Below are 17097 nucleotides of genomic sequence, written 5' to 3'. Positions count from 1 at the left end.
AGTTCTGTAAATAAACTTTCTTTGGCAAGTTAAATATAGCGACAGCTTTGCTTTTCCTGCAGAATTAATTGTATTAGTCACAGGGGCAGGATTCTCATCTGCCCCTCTCTGCCCTCCATTGTCTGGAGGCTCAGCCACTGTGGGATGCCAGATTCCCCCCTCCCCAAGAGCCTGGCACTAGTGGAGAAAAAGGATTTGCCTTTCCCTTCCACGTTTCATGGTGGCATTCAGAAAATTGCTTCCTGCCAATTTGGGCTATTGAATCCAGCCTTCATCATCCTATCAACAGTCACATTTTCCCCATCACAGCTTTAAGGCTACCTAGGACTAAGAGTGGAACTCTTTCTGGGGGTGCAAAGCAAAAATGCTCCTAAGTTTCTTCTTGATTTGCACAATTGCTGTTGCACATCCTCCCATTCTTCACTTCCTTTCCAGGAAAGCCTTTAGTTTGGCATCCTGCACCACCTTGTGGGTTAAGAGAAAAATGCAAAAATCCAAAGGCTGCTTGGCCATTCAGGTCCAGCTTTCACGAAAGAGAAACTGCCTCGGTGCTCGTTGCAAAATCAGGAGGGCCAGAAAAATTTTATTCGACAAGGCAGAGAAAGTACCAAAAGTGAAACTTCAAATGGCAGGCCAAGAGAAGGATTCGGAAAAGACATTTTACTGGATATACGAAGGAAAACTGGCTAAAGTTTTAAATTTTAAAAGGGGAATACAAACGATAAGCTAAGACAATGGCCATGGAAAATGGTTTTTCTAATTGGACTTACGAAGAAGCTTATTATAAAACCTTGAAGAGATCTGTGCTTCTCCAAGAAAATGGAGAAATCAAGTCCTACAAGAATATTTGATTGAATTAAAGGAGACTGTTAGAAGTAAAAGGAAGGAGTATAAAGTAGGTTTACTTGATCAAGATGAAAACATTTGTGTGCAATGTTTTGGAAACCCTTTATGGACTTTTTGCCAACTCCAGGATTGAAAAGTCGGTTTACAGATTCGCTTGTAGATGAGGGAGAGGAAATGGGATGGAGATACCCTTTTAATCTTACAGGGGTGAAGAGTTATTAAATTTGTTTATAGCCCTTGTAATGAAGATTGGAAGTCACTTCCTTATATCCTTTATAATGTTTTTTTTTCCACTTTTCATTCATTTTTTCCAGTCTCCTTCTCTCTGTTTGAATTATTTTTTACTATTGCAATTAAGGGTTATGGTTAATATAGGAAACACATCTAAAACTTTCAAGGCATAAACAAGTGTTGAAGTAGCACTGCGCAATTTAAAAAAAAAAAAACACCGATCCAAACACCGAAGTCAATCAAGTGATGCTTTCAGCTTTTATTTAGTTAAATGCAGCATTCTATACAAGAAAAAAAAATTCAAACCCTTGACAGGGAACTATATTTCTTCCTAAATCAACCCGAATTAAAAGATTTCTCCCCAAATACACTGTACGGAAAATAATCTCTCCCCCCCCACCCCATTTACAGCGTGCCACTCAGTACAGTTATTTTATGTATCCCAAACTTCAGAACTGTACAATTTGTTTACAAATCACACTTTTTTCCTATGAAAAATTTACCGAAAAAAATATTGCCACTTATTTTATTTGTAACAAAACAATTAGATTTTTTTTTATTTATTTAAAAAACACAAAAAGTCAGCCAGAACTTTATTTTAAAGTGTGTGCTTGGAAGGAAACGGGTGGTGCTAGGAGAGAAAACCCAGGTGCATTTTAAAGCAAAATAAAAAGTCTTAGCAGGTTCGACACCCCTGGGAAAAGCTAAACCAGCTATAATCTGCTGGAACAGAGATCCCAGTTGTGCCAATTCCAGATTTTAGCAACAGTTTGGGTATGATTGACAGGCTAAGGCAGGATACTTTTCCGGGGAGGCCCCTCTGAAACCTCACACTAACAGCACTAAAAGAAGGATTTCGGTTCTCCTTCGAAGGTCTTCCAACTCACACAACGGAGTGTTCCCTTGAAACATCAGCCTCTTACAACCCAGTCAACCAACAAAGAGGAGGTGGGGGGAGATCTATAGGGAAAGGAAAGAGCATGCGTGGAGACCCCCTCCTGTTCAACTTTCTGCATGCTGTTCCAAGAATATCAAGCCTTGGGGGACGCAGATGTCGGCCACTGCCGTGTTGGTGGAGTTCCCGGAGAGATGCCACCAGCACCGAAACAGGTGCAAGGACCAGATAAGGCCACGGGTCTATCAGAGTCGGCCAGATGCTCGGAGAAGCCACCTACGCATTTTCCCCCCTCCTGGCAGGAAAGGCTTCAGGGGGAGGCAGAAAGAAATAAAATAAAACCAAATAAAAATAAAGCAGCAGGCTAGCTAACAAGCTCCTTCTGCTTTCTCATCAAAGGCTGACCTTGCCCTGGCCGTGAGAAACAACCCTCAAGCCAAACATTAAAAACTAAAAACGGGACACAGGTGCGGCCGACCTTCCCACCGAGCCAGCCATCCCCAGCATGGAAGATTTTGCTTTTGCTCAAGGTCCTGGGATTTCCTGCCGGGAGAGGCTGAGCTAGGCTAGGCTGCTGGACAGAGACACACAATGGCCACTTTTCCTAATGCCCCGGTCGGAGGTTCAAAACACCGGAAGGCCAAACTGCCCGTCTTGGTTTAGTCAAAACTCCAAACTGGCCACTCTCTGCAAATAGCAAAGCAGAAAGAGCTGAATGTATTCCGAGATACCAAATCCTACGCCTCCCATAAGCTGCTGATCAGGCTTTTTCGGGACCTGCCAGTGATGTTAGGACGATGCTCCTCACCATGGCCGCTTGAAGATGTGTGGACTTCAGCTCCCAGAATTCCTCAGCCAGCCAGAATTCCGGGAGTTGAAGTCCACACATCTTCAAGTGGCTGAGGTTGAGAAACACTGCGTTAGCTCTTCTGCTTCACTCACCTACGCAGGTACACGAGGCGAGAAAGAGGGATCCCTTCTCCCAACCATTTTCTCAACTCCCTGGCCAATAGCTGCAGCCGCACAATCAACAAAGGGAGAGGCACAACCTGCTTTAAAGCCCCTCGTGGTGCCACACGCTGTAACCAGGCGCCAGTGAGACAAACTTTGCTCTCTGCTCCAGAAGACAGGAAGCCAGGCGTCCCAGAAAAGAACCACCTTCTCACAACTCAAAGAGTCGTCTTTATCAGCAGGCATTCAGATCAAAGCCACAGGAGAAATGGTATCTCCACCCCCAGAGTAAAACTGGGGGTTTTCTGAGGCTACACGAGGCCCAATGTTTGGCGGTGACATTACCTTGTCATGCAGGTAGAACAGGCCGTAAGATCACGGAAGGTGGACAGGGGAGGTGGAGTTGGCAGGCTGAGACATGGGGATTACTGGCGAGACACCTCAGAGAGGGCAGAGAACAGGACTGATTATGTCACCTAACCTCCTCTCCTGCCTGGGGCAGAACCACCTTCCTGTTTCCCATGTGGTGCCAACTTGGCAGCTCCAGCCCTGCTCACTACGAAACGGCTCCACTTAATACACGGGTGTCCAACCGCAGCAACTTTAAGACCTGTGGACTTCAACTCCCAGCATGGCTGGTTGGGGAATCCTGGGAGTTGAAGTCCAGGAGTCTCAGGGGTGCCAAGGGCAGACACTCCGGACCTAACGGGACCAAGAGCCGAGAACAGCTCCACCAACAGCCCCTCTACCTCTGAAATATCAATGCTTTCTAATAACTGACCATCTGGTTCGAAGGACCGAGGACAGCAGCCTAAGGCTGGCATTCAGGTATCGGAAGTGACAGCAATATTAATAAAAATTCTTTGCTAAAACATGGGCATGAGGGCAGGGAAGAGACCTCCCCCCCCCCGCCCCCAGCTCAACAGGTCATTCTCCTGGGCTCAATGAACAATTCCCCTTCTCTCTGATGCTGGAATCCCAGCCCCCACGTTGCCTGCCCCCTGTGCTGTTAGTGTGAAGACTTGAGCAGAACCTGGGGTTTCTGGCCAGGCGCCCCCCACCTCCCTTAAAGAGCCCTCCAGCAGCAGCAGCCCCAAGGTGGGACTGCCGGACCTCCTTCAGAGAAAGAAAACAGACTAAACTCTTAGCAGCAGCAGTGCAGGAAAACACGGGTGCTTGCTAGCCCAAGCAAGGAAGGGAACGGGGGAAATGTTATGGCATCAAACAGGACACACAAAAACGGGGAGGGGGGGCAGGGGCTGTGGGGGGGGGAATAAACCCTGACACTAAAGTGCAACATGTCCTATACGCTTTGCCGTCCGGTGTTGTTGAGAGGAGCTGGCCGGGACTTCCAGTTGCTGGAGGAAAGCAGCTTTTTCAACACTGCGGGAGAAAAATTCTCGCAATAGTCAGCATTGGGAGCCCTTTGGTGCAAGACGGAGCAAGGGGGGGGGGGCAAGAGAGAGAGAGGCATCGCCGTGTCCGTGGCGGTGTGAAAAGGCTGCGAGGGGTGGGGGGGAGCCTTCGGAGGAAGCAGCAGCAGCAGCTTCGGAGCAGAGGAAACTCTGCCAGCCCTCAGCGTACTCAAAACGCATCGCTTTTTGGCATCTTCAAAATCTGCTCCAGCCCAACGCCTCTGATGGAACCACAGAGCTTTGTTTTATTTTTCCTCTTAAAAAAAAAAAAAAGAGCTGCCTCTGCTATGAGGCATGGCCACCTGCCCCGAGAAAGCGGGCAGGTGGCACCACATACATCCTAGTCAGCGTGGATGCTGGAGGGAGGGAGGGAAAGAGGGAGGGAGAAAGGAAGGAAAAAAGGGAGGAAGCCAGATTTGTTCCAGCTCTTTTTCAAGATAAAACAGGAAGAGAAGGGGCAATATAACCTTGAAGCTAAAGGAAAAATAACTCAGAGAGGGTCAAGGGGAAAGATTCAATTTCACAGCCTGAAGGCCAGTCTCATCACCTCTAAGACTGGGGAAGGAGGAGGTGGGTGTCAAAGAATTCCTCAATGCCGCCTCATTTTCACTTTCCGCGCTGGACTCCCCTCGTCGTCGTCCTCCTCCTCTTCCTCCTCCTCCAAGTCTTCTGTGTACTCGTAAGACTTTCGCCAATAGTTCTCAGAGCTGAAATGACTCCGCCTCCGGTGTTTAGGCAAGAGGACCGAGCGCCGGTTCTCCTCTTTATCCATCTCTAAAATTCGAGGTCTGCGGAAGGAAGAAGAAAAAGAGATTTGCATGCATGGACTGACTCAGAAAGGCTGAGATCCCACCCAACCACAGTCTCGTGTGTGTGTCCCGCCCCCGCCCCCCAGTGCCAGCCTGCCTCCCGTGGAGCTTCTTACCGGTGGGCTGCGTCAGGGTCTGCTTTGCGATGGGACCTCTTTGGCTTCAGGATGGGGTCCCGATTGCTCCCTGACAGGCGGTCTGAAGCGTAGCCAGGGACCAACACAGAGCTACTCAGCGATCGGTTCTCCAGCCGGGGGGCGTCTACTCTGGTTCTGGAAATATTAGACAGCACCACAGCATTCGTCACCAGGGGCCACTCATCACACAAAATACCTTGCGTCTCACACACCCACACAAGTCTGAATGCTCAGGGTTGTTAAGCGAAACTCAGCTTCCCCACTGACTTTGCTTGTCAAAAGAGGGCATGGGAGTCAGTTGCCAAGCATCTGGATTTTGATCAGGTGTGCACGGGGATGCTGCAACGGTCGTAAGTGTGAAAAATGGTCATAAGTCACTTTTTCCAGTGACGCTGTCTTTCAACCGTCACTAAGTGGACCGTTGTAACTAGAGGGCTCCGTGTAATAAGTGCAACCCTCTGCGCCATCCCGCATGACTGAAGCACAGCAGTTAGTACATAAATGCAAAATTTTTTTAAAAACCCCATTCCATAAGGGCGAAATGGAAACTTCCAAACTAATATTAAAATGGGAAGTAAGGCTGACCAGGCATTCTCCCAAGCATCAGGGGGGAGAAACGGCCAGTTTCAGTTTAGAACAAAAGCAGCTTTTAAAAGAGCCAGGGTGCCCTTTGTTGCTAGTTAAAAAAAAAAAAAAAAACATTTTATCATTTCTCATCATTCATTTTCAACCCGCTTCTGTCCAAATTTCCTTATGTTTTAAAGAGCCCAACTGCTCCATGCTAACGTGTTTACTAAGACATTTTAAAGGGATGAAGCAGCCACAAAAAGTAGCCAATGGCTGAGAAACTGAGATGCCTTTTGATATTTCAGTACCGACCCTAACATTCAAACAGGCTCCCAAGTCTGCCTCGCAGTAAGAGGACAGCGGAAAATTCACACATTCGCGAAAACCACCGAGGACCAAGCTGCGCTGAAGCGTTTTTTGGTCTGTGTTTACCCTAGAAATTGGGCACATTTTTTTTGTTCCCGGCTGTTCCTTCTGCTCCATGTTCATCAACGACTTTCCTGGCCTATAAGAAGAGTCCCCCACCCACCCACAAAAACACTTCAGCTGCCCTGAAGTGTTTATGACCACACGGTAACCAGGCAGCTGAAGGGAATTTCCACTCCATCCATGCCAGATCCTTTCCCCGCAACGTGCTCTCTCCCTCGTCTCTCTTGGCAAAAGGCCGGATCTCCAGGACTGCAGGACTGAGACGTGTGCACCGATCTTGGCACACAGCGCAGTGCTGCACTGCTGGATAAGCGCAGGGCCAGCTGCTGACCGGCAGAAGGTGCAGGGAGCGTGCGATGGCATCAGAAGATCTGTGCTGGCAGGTGGAAGCTTCACACGCACAACTCAAGATGTTGGCATGGGCATCGCAAGTGCGAAAGCAACAAAGGACCGCCTCTCTCGCTACGGACCTGCCCAGGTGTTTTGAGATCAACAAAGGAGGCCCTTTAGAAATTGACCTGGCTAGCGCAGGTATGGCTACAGTAGGCAATACTGTACTGGAATGCTCTTTGCGGGAAGATGCCTTTAGCTGCCACTCTTCCATAAAAGGCTTTTAATTATTGATCTTCGTGGTCTAGTTTTGGATAGAATTTTAGTTTATATTCCAGCTTTTGTTCCATTGTTGTGACCTCAAGTGCTTACGGGAGCATAATGACGAGGTATAATCTTACAAGGTAATTATTACTGTGCGAGTCTCAAAGCCTCCTTGCTCTTTTCTAGCTGCTTTCCTGATACAAATTACCGGAGGTTAACAAAAATCAGATGACACCATTGCTTCCCTGTGGACTACAGCAGTAATTAATCTACTTCCAGTCTGCAGAAGACTTTGCTAGCAGGATGCAGATATCCTGGGATAACCGCATGGGACTATCGGCTGGATGACAGCATGAGGCCATAGTGGAACCACAAGGTTGAGTTTAATTCAAGTTTCCCTTGTGTATAAAACAGCTGGAAGCATTCAAGTTTTCAAACAGAGCCTCTGCCTTCTACTGGGGTGTAGCAGCTGGGGAATTCTGGAAGTTGAAGTCCGCAGAGCTTAAAGTTGCCAAGGTTGGGGAAGTGCTGACCTAGCATGCTTCCAACCTCCCCCAGTTGCAAGTTCTGAGAAAACAAGGCAAGACATTTGTGTGCTAAGAAGGTCCTTTCTTGGCTTCTCCAACTGCTCATGGTTCAGTGATTCATGTCTACAGAAAGGTCCGAGAAGTCTGCCCCCTCCTTAAATAAATGCTTCAAGAGGCAACACCTCAGAAGCAGGAGGACGGAGGAAGCATGGACAACGAGTCAGCATCAGTTGCACTAAGTCCAAGGGAACCATCGCAAACCAGCAAATAAGACAAACAGGAAAATAGCTTTCCCTTCAAAGAGATCCCGCCACTCACTTCCGAAGGATGATCACAGCTCTCCTCTCCTTGATATCCTGTGGTCGAATGCAGTGTGTGATTTCGTCAGCTGCGTAGCCACTGTGTGAAACAAAAGGGACTTTAGAGCACAGGAATTTACTTTGGGAATTTTTCTTACCAAGTCTGCAACCACAGCTGCTCCTTGAAGGGCTGCTAAACATTGTGCCTCTGTCAAAGAATGATTGGCCAGGCCTTGCAGGAAAAGTTATCTGGGGCTCCGTAGCTCAAGGGGCTCCCCCATTTTCAATACTACTTATAGCACTCCATTGCCTCCCCCAAATCCTTAACTCAATGAGCCACAAATATTGGCCCACCACTAGTGGGGTCCTCTCCCATACTTCGGGTCTCCAGTCAAATTGCTTTGAATTTTCCTAGCTCCTGTCAATATCCTGATATCACAGGTTGGTCAAAGACTGTAATAAAGATATTTGATTTATATCCTGATATTCCACTCTGATCCTTTTCTGACCAAAGATCAGATAAGCATCTATTCTGACAATGTTACAGAGGAGGAGATAGAAGACAAAAGAACACAACAGCCTCCTAGATGTATTGGGACTGCCATTCCCCCAAAATTAGGCGGCATTGAAATTCCTTGGTAGGCTGGATTTACATCACAGCATCATCGAGACCCCTATGTGCTAGCCAAGCCTGTCTTTGCTAGATACCAGATCTAGATATCAGATCTATGAAAAAATAACACTCTTCAAGCTCTTGGTCAGTTTGACAAACTCAGGAATATTTTGCTATGCACAGCTAGTATAACCAAGTATCTGTGGTCTAAAAGGCCGGCTCTCAGCAGCTCAAGAGGCCAAGACAGGTCAAATAGCATAAACTCACAGGTATTCTTTAGCCAGCTACCAAAATCCTAAGAAAATGCACTGAGATAGTAACGTTTTGCAGAACCAACCCCAATTCTGAGAAAAAAGTTTCAGGACTAAACTCCAATTCTTGTTTTGTAAGTTATCTGGTCGGTACTAACTGGTACTAACTGGTACACACCTCACAAAGCTACGTCTGGGACACTTAAATGCAAGAAAATAACAAGGCTATGGATCGCAGGATGTTTCTTAAGCAACACTCGTGTGTGAAGTAAAAACAGAATGAAACCAATTTGAGGACAAATAGGTGAGCATAAATTTGAAAAGCTGGGTAGATTAAAAGGCTGGGCCGGTAATTAGGATTTGGGGCCGGTACCTCCAGGAGACAGAAATGACAACAGGGGGGTTATCTTCTCTCTTACAACCAGCTGCTATGGCTTGGGCGGCAAGACACTCGAAGGAAGGGCCTCAGATTAACTCCTACGGGGAATGTTTGATTTGCAGCCTGGTAACTTCTTCACGAGCGCCATTTTGGCATAGTGGTTAAGGCATCAGGCCAGAAATCAGGGAGACCTGAGTTCTAGTCCTACCTTAGGTATGAAGCAGCGGAATGACCCTGGGCTAATCACTTTCTCCCAGCCTAGGAAGGAGGCAATACAAACCCTTTCTGAAAAACCTTGCCAGGAAAACTGCAGGGACTTGTCCAGGCAGTTTCTGAGAATTGGACACAATTGAACGGAAAAAGAAAAGAAACGAAAAAAAAAAAAAAAAAACACCCTTCCCTATAAAGCCGGTGTGGTTAAGACTCTAGTTTTGTTACCAAGATCCACTGGAACCGTCATGGCTATTAATCCAACCTTGGCCGCCAGTGGAAACACATGTCAAATGCACTGCCTTCCAACATGAGTGATCTCAACTATTCTAAGCGTGTCACCATATGGTGACGTTCCCAATAATTTCATCAAGTTCACTCAGCGTCCACAATCAAGCTTTGTCCAGAACTGGATAGAAACGGAAGTGTTCTCATTTGTCTTTAATGCAAAAAAAAAAAAAAAAAAAAATGTTGGCTACCTATTAAGAGAAAGAAAACATTCCAACTTGGTTGATCAGTTGCAAAGGCTGTGTGTAGTTGTGGAACGCTTGTCCTTTCCTACCGCAAACAACACAAACGCAGGAACAAGGCTTGCAACTGTAAATATCAGAAAGCACAGCCTAGAAAGAGCCAGGGGATGGGTTTGGAGAAGCTGTGGCGAATACTAGAAGATGGGGGTGGGGGGTGTAACTCAAGAGAAATCAACACTCCACCAGACGTTATGGAGAAGGAATACAGGCCGCTCCTCGTAATTTCTGCTCAATGCCATCTTGGCAGGAGGCCTCTGATTAAGCAGGATTAAGAACGTGTCCCTGCCTACCTGCCCCTATAGCTCCTAAAGGCAGCTGCATTCAGAAGTTGCTACTTCTTTGGCTGAAGGTTCAGATCCGGCTCACTGGCTGGATTTGAAGACTCTGCTGGTCGTTTCAAGAAAATCTGAAAGAAATGGAAGCTGCCCCCCTTCTGAACCAGCAAAACTTTAAAGTTAATGCATAAGAACGCTGCACCTACTTGCTGCCCGCAGACTGAAGTCTAAACTCCTTGTTTAAAGGGCATTTAGTGGCGAGATGTCTTCCCCTTACCTTGGAAACCAGCCTGCCAGGAAATAAATGTCAAGGCACTGCACGGTGCCCTTGGCCCTATTGTAACCGTACCAGGTTTCTGGGGAGAAAAATCCCACTGGTTGCCTTGGTAAACTGGCAGAGGAAGCGGAGGTTATCTTGAAAGAGATAAGCAGCTCTCTGATCAGGTGATTTTGTAAACCTGCTCACCAAAGGGCTCCCCCAGTTTGGTTAGAACCTCTTTTTTCTCCCAACTTGGGCAATCCGAAACACAGGTGGGCTTTGTAAGTGGCAAAAAGCAGTATGCTCAGCTTCTTAGGAGGCCCAGCTTGACACAGGAAACAGAGAGCCGTGGTGATCCCCAGCCAAAATTAACAACGAAAAGGTCCAAACCTGAAGGCCCAAAGAAGCAACTTCTAGGCAGAATGCAAAAGCTGTGAAAATAATACCTTCTCAGCTACCTGTGCTAATAAGATTGCTCTCCTGGGTCAACTGTCCTGGTATCTTTTGGGGGTGTTGGCTGTGCCATGCAGGTGAATAAACAGGTGAATTAGAAGCCTCCTCCTGCTAGAAAGCAGAAGGTCAATGACCACCTGAAAACTGGCCAACTACACAAGAATGTGTTTTGCTACATGTACAAATAAGCCATCTAAGTATCCTCAGCAATCACTCTGCCTAAAACTCCTTTGCTACCAAAAACACCTCAGATTTGCAGGTCATTTTTCTACGCGGCTGCTTGGCCTCTTCCTGACCGTCGAGGCTACTTTGTCTCCTGCACAAACCTTAGTTAATATGTGGGAGGCGCCCTGGACATAACACTTCAGTTTTTGCTTCTCTTTGTTATTGATGCACCTGGGCCGTTATGTAAGACTCTGCTTGTGCTGCGGAGACGCTTTCCTCCCAGACCGCGTGGAGATCAGCTTACCAAGGCAAGCAGGGGATCACCTTACCCCTCGCGGAGCACTTCCAAGAGTGAGAAACCTTCACTCCTCAGACCCCCCAAACAATCGGTTGCCCTCCATTTACCATGGCAACGCTGAATCATTAGGGAGGCTTGACTCATCCTGGCAGAAAACTGGTTCCGGCTTACAAGCCTATAAATACAGTTTGTCACGAGTTTGTCCTGACCCAGCATTTTGTACTAGTTCACACTCGGGGCTTGTGAAGAAGCAGCAGCACCACCTTCACGAAGTGCTAATTGCCACAGGCAATACTATCTCTTATTATCCAGGATCGTCTCCATCCTGTGTTTTACAGGGGGAAAAAATCAGAGCTAGAAAGTGGTGGGATGTACAGGAAAAGGGAAAAAAAAAAGAGCCAAGGATTGCAAGTTACAGCTGCAGCTTTACAGCTTTAGCAGAAACTGTTCTAGATAGAATCGCTGAATGATTATTCCCTCCTCCAGAAAAAAAAGAAGTTATTGTTTTAGACAACTAAGACCTTCTGCAAAATCCACCTGATAGGGAAGGACAAGTCTCGGCCCTCAATGATGAGCATGGTAGGTAAGTCCTCCTCACCAGGCCATGCCCTCCCTAGGGGGCAACGTCAGAGGTTAACTGCTGGCTCAGAAGAGACCCTCAGGCCTAGCATTTGCTCCGTCGTTGCCTTCCTGTGCGCTGCCAAAGTTGCGTCTTGTTCTTTAAAATGCTGCCGTAGGGAACTGATCAGTCATGCCGTTCTCCAATTTGCATTCTGAGCAAGTCATTAGGCTCACATTCAGCTGGAAGGTGCACCCTGGCAGTCAAAACATTTCCAGCAGAGGTGCAAACCCACACAAGCCTTTTGCAGAAGATGCGTGAAGTAGGGCAGGATGTCCCTTCTTCTGCCTCGATTCCTGATGCCTCCAGTATGATCTTCTGGGGTTTTCTCCCCACCCTGCTCTTTCTTCTAACATGGAGGGCACTAACTATTCTTATTCTGGACACGCTGCTCTGCACTTATCTTAAAACGAACTACTTTCTACCGTTACGGCGCCTATGTTGCTCACGTCAAGCTTCCTTCGGCCTCTACGGTTCTCAAGACTGCCTGCTCTCTGTGGAGTCACCCCACACCAAGCCTGGAACTCAAATGTTCTGCCAGCTGCAATCTAAATTGCACACTTAGCTCACGTCATCAACCCGGTTTTGATCTTATCTTATGCAAATCTGGGACCGTGCTGTGAAACGACTTCTCTGGGCCCAACAGCATATTAGCGAGATGGCTAAAACCAAATATTGAGGCTTGTTCATCGCAACAGACCTTGTGAACTGAGCCTCTCTTAGAAGACTCTGGAAGTTCCCGGAAGACAGCTTGAAAATCAGCCTTTCAATAAACAAGAACCGCTTACATCCAGGCAGACTGAGCCAGCAAAATCCTTTGCGGCTCAACAAGGAATCTCTAACCCAGTATTTATTCCAGTATTTGAGGGGTTGCCACAAAAAGGGGGTCAAATTATTCTCCAAAGCACCAAAGACCAGGACAAGAAACGGGTGGAAACTAATTGAGAAGCAATTTGGAATTAAGAAGAAACTTCCTAACAGTGAGGACAATTAAGAGTGGACCAGCTTGCCTTCAGAGGCTGTGGGTGCTCCATCACTGGAGGTTTTTAAGAAGAAACTGGACCATCATTTGTCTGAAATGGTATACGTTCTCCTGCTTGTGCAGGGGGCTGGACTAGAAGACCTCCAAGGTCCCTTCCAGCTCTATTCTGTTCTAATATGGCGGTCAAACATCTTTCAGAATCAACTGCAGAGAGGAAAAATGGCTCATGCAGAGATGAAAAGGCCTCAGATGGCCTCGAGCAAACCAAGTCACTGGGCAGGCAGGTGAGACAGAGGCCAAGCTCAGGGGAGCCCCCAGGGCGGCATTTCCTTACCTGAGTACAGTGACACTCCCTCTTCGCACGGGCAGGAAGAAGACCGGCTCGGAGACCCTGATGGGCTTGAACTGGAACTTGCATCCGAAGCAGAGTGCTGAGTCACTGAAGAAAGACACCGACACAATCGGCCTCTCGAAGATGTGGATGGGGTCCACGTGGGAGACGATGCAGCCCCCCGGCTGGTAGTCGTTGATCACCGCACTGTTCACAAAGCCCTCGGGGATGACCCGGTGTTCCACCAGCTTGCGGATGACCAGGTCGTGAACCCACTCAGGAATGGTATCCACTTGCCCCCTCGGGTACAGTCGCTCCTGGCCGGGGCCTCGCCTTTGCAGCTGAGACCCATAGGTGTAGCCCTCCCCAAAGAAGTACTTGTTCCGGAGTGGGGCCCTGTCCACCGTGTGCTCTTTATAGAGGCCCTTCTCGGCCCGGGAGACCACCTCATCGATGCGTGCTTCGATCTTGACGCATTCCTCAGGACTGAACAAGCGGAGCTGCCGGATGCCGCTTTTGACCTTTTGGGCCTCCTCTTCCTCTTCCTCCTCCCGTGGGGGGTCTTCGGAGTCGGAAGGCTCCGAGTCGGAATTGTGGTGGTGCTTGCGCTTGCGTTCGGGGGCTCCCCCCCCAGCTCCGAAGGGGGACTCGGCAGGATCCCGCCTGCTCTTGCCGCTGCTGCTCTTGTAGCCGTCCCGGTAAGGCATCATCGATTTGAGCTTCTCTCGTAGGTCTGTATATCCACTCCCAGCCATGGCCAGTCCCCTGGTCACTGCTGCCCTCTCGGTTAAATTCCCTGAGGTGCGGTTGGAAGGGCTGGTGAGAGGGATGGCCTGCTATAATATTCACGGCATGGTCTGGCGTTGCAAAACGAGCCGCAGGAGGAAAGAAAGCCAAAGGCCTACAGTTTGGCCTCCGCCCTGATCAAGGGCTTTTCCGGATGGGGAGGATGCCCCCTCCTTCCCTTCCAAGAGTTTCCCCTTGCCCCCCCCCCCCGGAACAGGGGCAAGAGGATTCCGAGTCTTGCGAGAAAGCTACTTATTCAGTTTCAACCCAAGGCATAAAAAGGGAGACAGGCACCGAGCCCGGCATTTCCACCTGGAGCCACCAATTTTATTCCTCCAACGTGTGTGCCAAGACCTCGGAGATCCCACACCTGCAGAGAGAAACAAATTACAGGAGATGGTCAGGAGACGGGATGCTGAGGAAAAGTCCTTACGTGCCCCCGGGAACCCATCCCGCCAGCCTTTCCCTGGGCAAGGGGGCACAGGGATCAAAGTCAGGAAGGCCTGACCAAGAGGGCAGGAGAAGGGCAAAGAGCCCCGGCTGCTCTTCCCTTTCCCCTCTGCCCCCTCCCCGCAAAAGGAGCCCCTTAGGCCCCTTCCCCCCCTTCCCTTTCTCCACCAGGCTCAGAGCAGGAAGTGGCCCCCTTGGCACCAGCAGGGAAAGCGCAGCATCCCCGCCGGCCACGCGGATTCCCCGACAAGTGACTCAGGCAGCCTGCGGGTGGGGGGAGAGCTCCTGCCGCCCCCCCACCCCCCTAATGAGGAGGGGGGGGCAGCTCCTCCTCTGCGGATCCTTCCACATCCGCCACCTTCCCCTCCCCCCCGATTCTGCTTTCTGCTGCTTATCAGCCCCCCCCCAAAGGCTGGGGGTCTGGCCAGGTGGGGACGCTCCTGTGGGGGCCCCCAAGGCGCCCCTCCCCCAGGGAGGAGGAGGAGACCCCCCCGCAGGACCCCTGGGGCACCCCCCTCCTCCCTGTCACGTGGCCACGGGGGGGGTCAGGCTGCGACCCCCCGCAGAGTCAATGGGGGCCCCCAGGGGAGAGGACAGGCCCCGCCGAGGGACCCCCGGGCGTGGGGGAGGCCAGGAAGGGCGCCGGGGCCTCGCCTGGCCGGACTCACCGCGCTCCGGCCGGCTCGCCCGCCCTCACCACGCGCCGCCCGAGCCCGGCTGCCGCCGCAGCGCCGGCCCGGCTCCCTTCATGGCGGCGCAGGCGCGGCGAACGAGGGGACGAGGCTACCGCCGATGCTCCCGCTGCCCGGACGGCTCGCTACGTCACCCGCGGCCGGCCCGACATTATAAATAACTTCAGGGCATCCTCCTCCGCCTTCTCCTCAGAGCGCAAGCCGCGCCTCCCGCGCAGGCGCAGCCGCCGGCGCGCCTCACTGCGCAGACGCGGCCAAGCCCCGCCCCGGCCGCGCGACGAAAGGAAGCGGGCTCTGGCCCGGGAGGGCTCTGCGCATGCGGCTCTCGCCACCAACGAGCGGAGGGGGTAGAGCGGCACGCGGGGGCGGGGTCGCTTCAGAGTCAGAACGCTCCTGCGAAATGCTCCGGGGGTGGGGGAGGGGAGGGTTTCTTTCGGAAGAAAATGCGAATCAGGAAGGCGTTTCCCGAGGCTTGCGAAACGCCCCTCCGTGAATGTTATGCAATGGGTATTCCCCTACGGCGGCCGGAAATCAAAATGCGTGGTGAAAAGAGGGCTGGAGGGGTCCCGTTGCGCATGCTCAGCCGGGGAACAGCGCAGGCGCACAAAGCATGCATCTTCTCGGCCGGCGGTGTGAAGGTGCCTAACGAGTCTACGCTGGGAGACTGAGGTAAGGGTGGAGGCGTGGCCACCTTGGCGCCGATTGGCTACGCTTCCCCTGCCGGGCGGAGTTACCTGAAAAGGATGCTCGTTGATTGGCCAAAGTGAAATCCGCGCGCGGAGAGCCGGCCGAAGTGACTGCAAGCGAGGAAGTTGCTTCCTCTTTGAAACGCCTCCCATGATGCCTTGCGCAGGCGACTCTTGCCAACCCCGAAGCATTGTGGGAAATTCCTTTTGCAGATTCTTCCAGCCAGGGATCCAGGTCCATCATCCCCAGCCAGCCCTTGGGAGCATGCGTGCAGCCCCAAAAGGCCTTTGTTAAAGGGTCTGGTTTGCAGTGCAGAGAGCGAAAGTGGCCCAGGGACCAGATGGGCAGCACATAAATTAAATAAATGAATAAAATGTAAGAAACCTCTCCTCCCTTGGCAATGCACACCGAGCAAGTTGAAAAGCACCACTGAAGCCAAAGCGCTGCCGCCTGAGCCCCATTTGCAGCTCTGCGGAGCAAAGACGTCGATGGATGGGAGACCACTAGGAAATCCCAATGGCATTGGGGACTTCAAAAGCAGGAGATGGAAATCCATAGAGCTGCAGAGCATGGAGCCAATCGGGGGTGGGTGGATGGGTGGCCCTGCTCCAACTTAGTGTGGGGGGGGGGCACCCAAGCTTAGAGCTTAAATGAAGTGCAAAAGAGCCACCGCAAACTTTGCTCTTCTGGTTGCTGAAGAACGCTGCAACCCCTCTTAAGAAGTCAGTTGGCAGGTGCCCAAATTGCCATCACATCACCACAGGGGAACACTCCTAAGTCACTTTTCCAGTGCTATAATACTTTCGCTGCCATCATACAAGCGGTTGGTTGTAAAATGAGGGCTACCTGTGTAATCTGATACCTTCGCAATCTGATCTCATGTTTCCAAAGCCACTATTTTATACAGTTGCCATATCTTGCCTTAATATGAAACAATGCCATTTATAAAGATGGATCGACTGCTTTTATTAATGAATAAATAAAGAGTTACAGTTTGGAGAGGCATAACCATAAAACAGGAGAAAAATAGTTATTAAAAAAAACAATTCTAAAAACTTCTTTATACATATATTTAGTCTGGATACAAACAACAGATGAATCATCATCCTATTTTGCTCAGACATTTCTATATAACATCTGGCCATCAGCTGTTGGAAACAGAATATTGAGCCAAGTAAAAACTTGGCCTGTTACAGCAAAATAATTTCTCGCTTTGGCCATAACCACCAATTAACACCCAAAGGAGAATGTGTTGTCTGGCCGACATTTTGTTGGGCAAGTCAACTGGTTAATATAGAATAAGTCTGTATGAAACAGCAGAGGCTTCTAGTCCACATGAAAAAAAAAAAATACAAGATGCTTCTAAGAGTTGGAATTGCCGCTATGTTAGGCGGTCCCTGTTCCAATTCAGCATCTG

General features: G+C 49.8%; 1 protein-coding gene across 1 annotated transcript; it reads right to left on the bottom strand.

The window, feature by feature from the left end:
- Positions 1 to 1312: 1312 nt before the first annotated feature.
- ALKBH5 (alkB homolog 5, RNA demethylase) lies at positions 1313 to 15170 on the bottom strand. Its single transcript, XM_070955216.1, has 5 exons — positions 14970 to 15170; positions 13069 to 14221; positions 7720 to 7800; positions 5264 to 5419; positions 1313 to 5126 (listed from the first exon to the last, which is right to left on the bottom strand). The coding sequence occupies exons 2-5, from the start codon at positions 13818 to 13820 to the stop codon at positions 4928 to 4930; spliced, it is 1188 nt and encodes a 395-aa protein (XP_070811317.1). The 5' UTR covers positions 13821 to 14221; positions 14970 to 15170; the 3' UTR covers positions 1313 to 4927.
- Between the last annotated feature and the right edge of the window lie 1927 nt (positions 15171 to 17097).

Source organism: Pituophis catenifer, unplaced genomic scaffold (genome assembly GCF_029215685.1).
Source record: "Pituophis catenifer annectens isolate HBS135680 unplaced genomic scaffold, rPitCat1.0.hap2 SCAF_16, whole genome shotgun sequence".
Classification (NCBI taxonomy): Eukaryota; Metazoa; Chordata; class Lepidosauria; order Squamata; family Colubridae; genus Pituophis; species Pituophis catenifer.
This window is presented reverse-complemented; position numbering and strand designations above follow the sequence as displayed.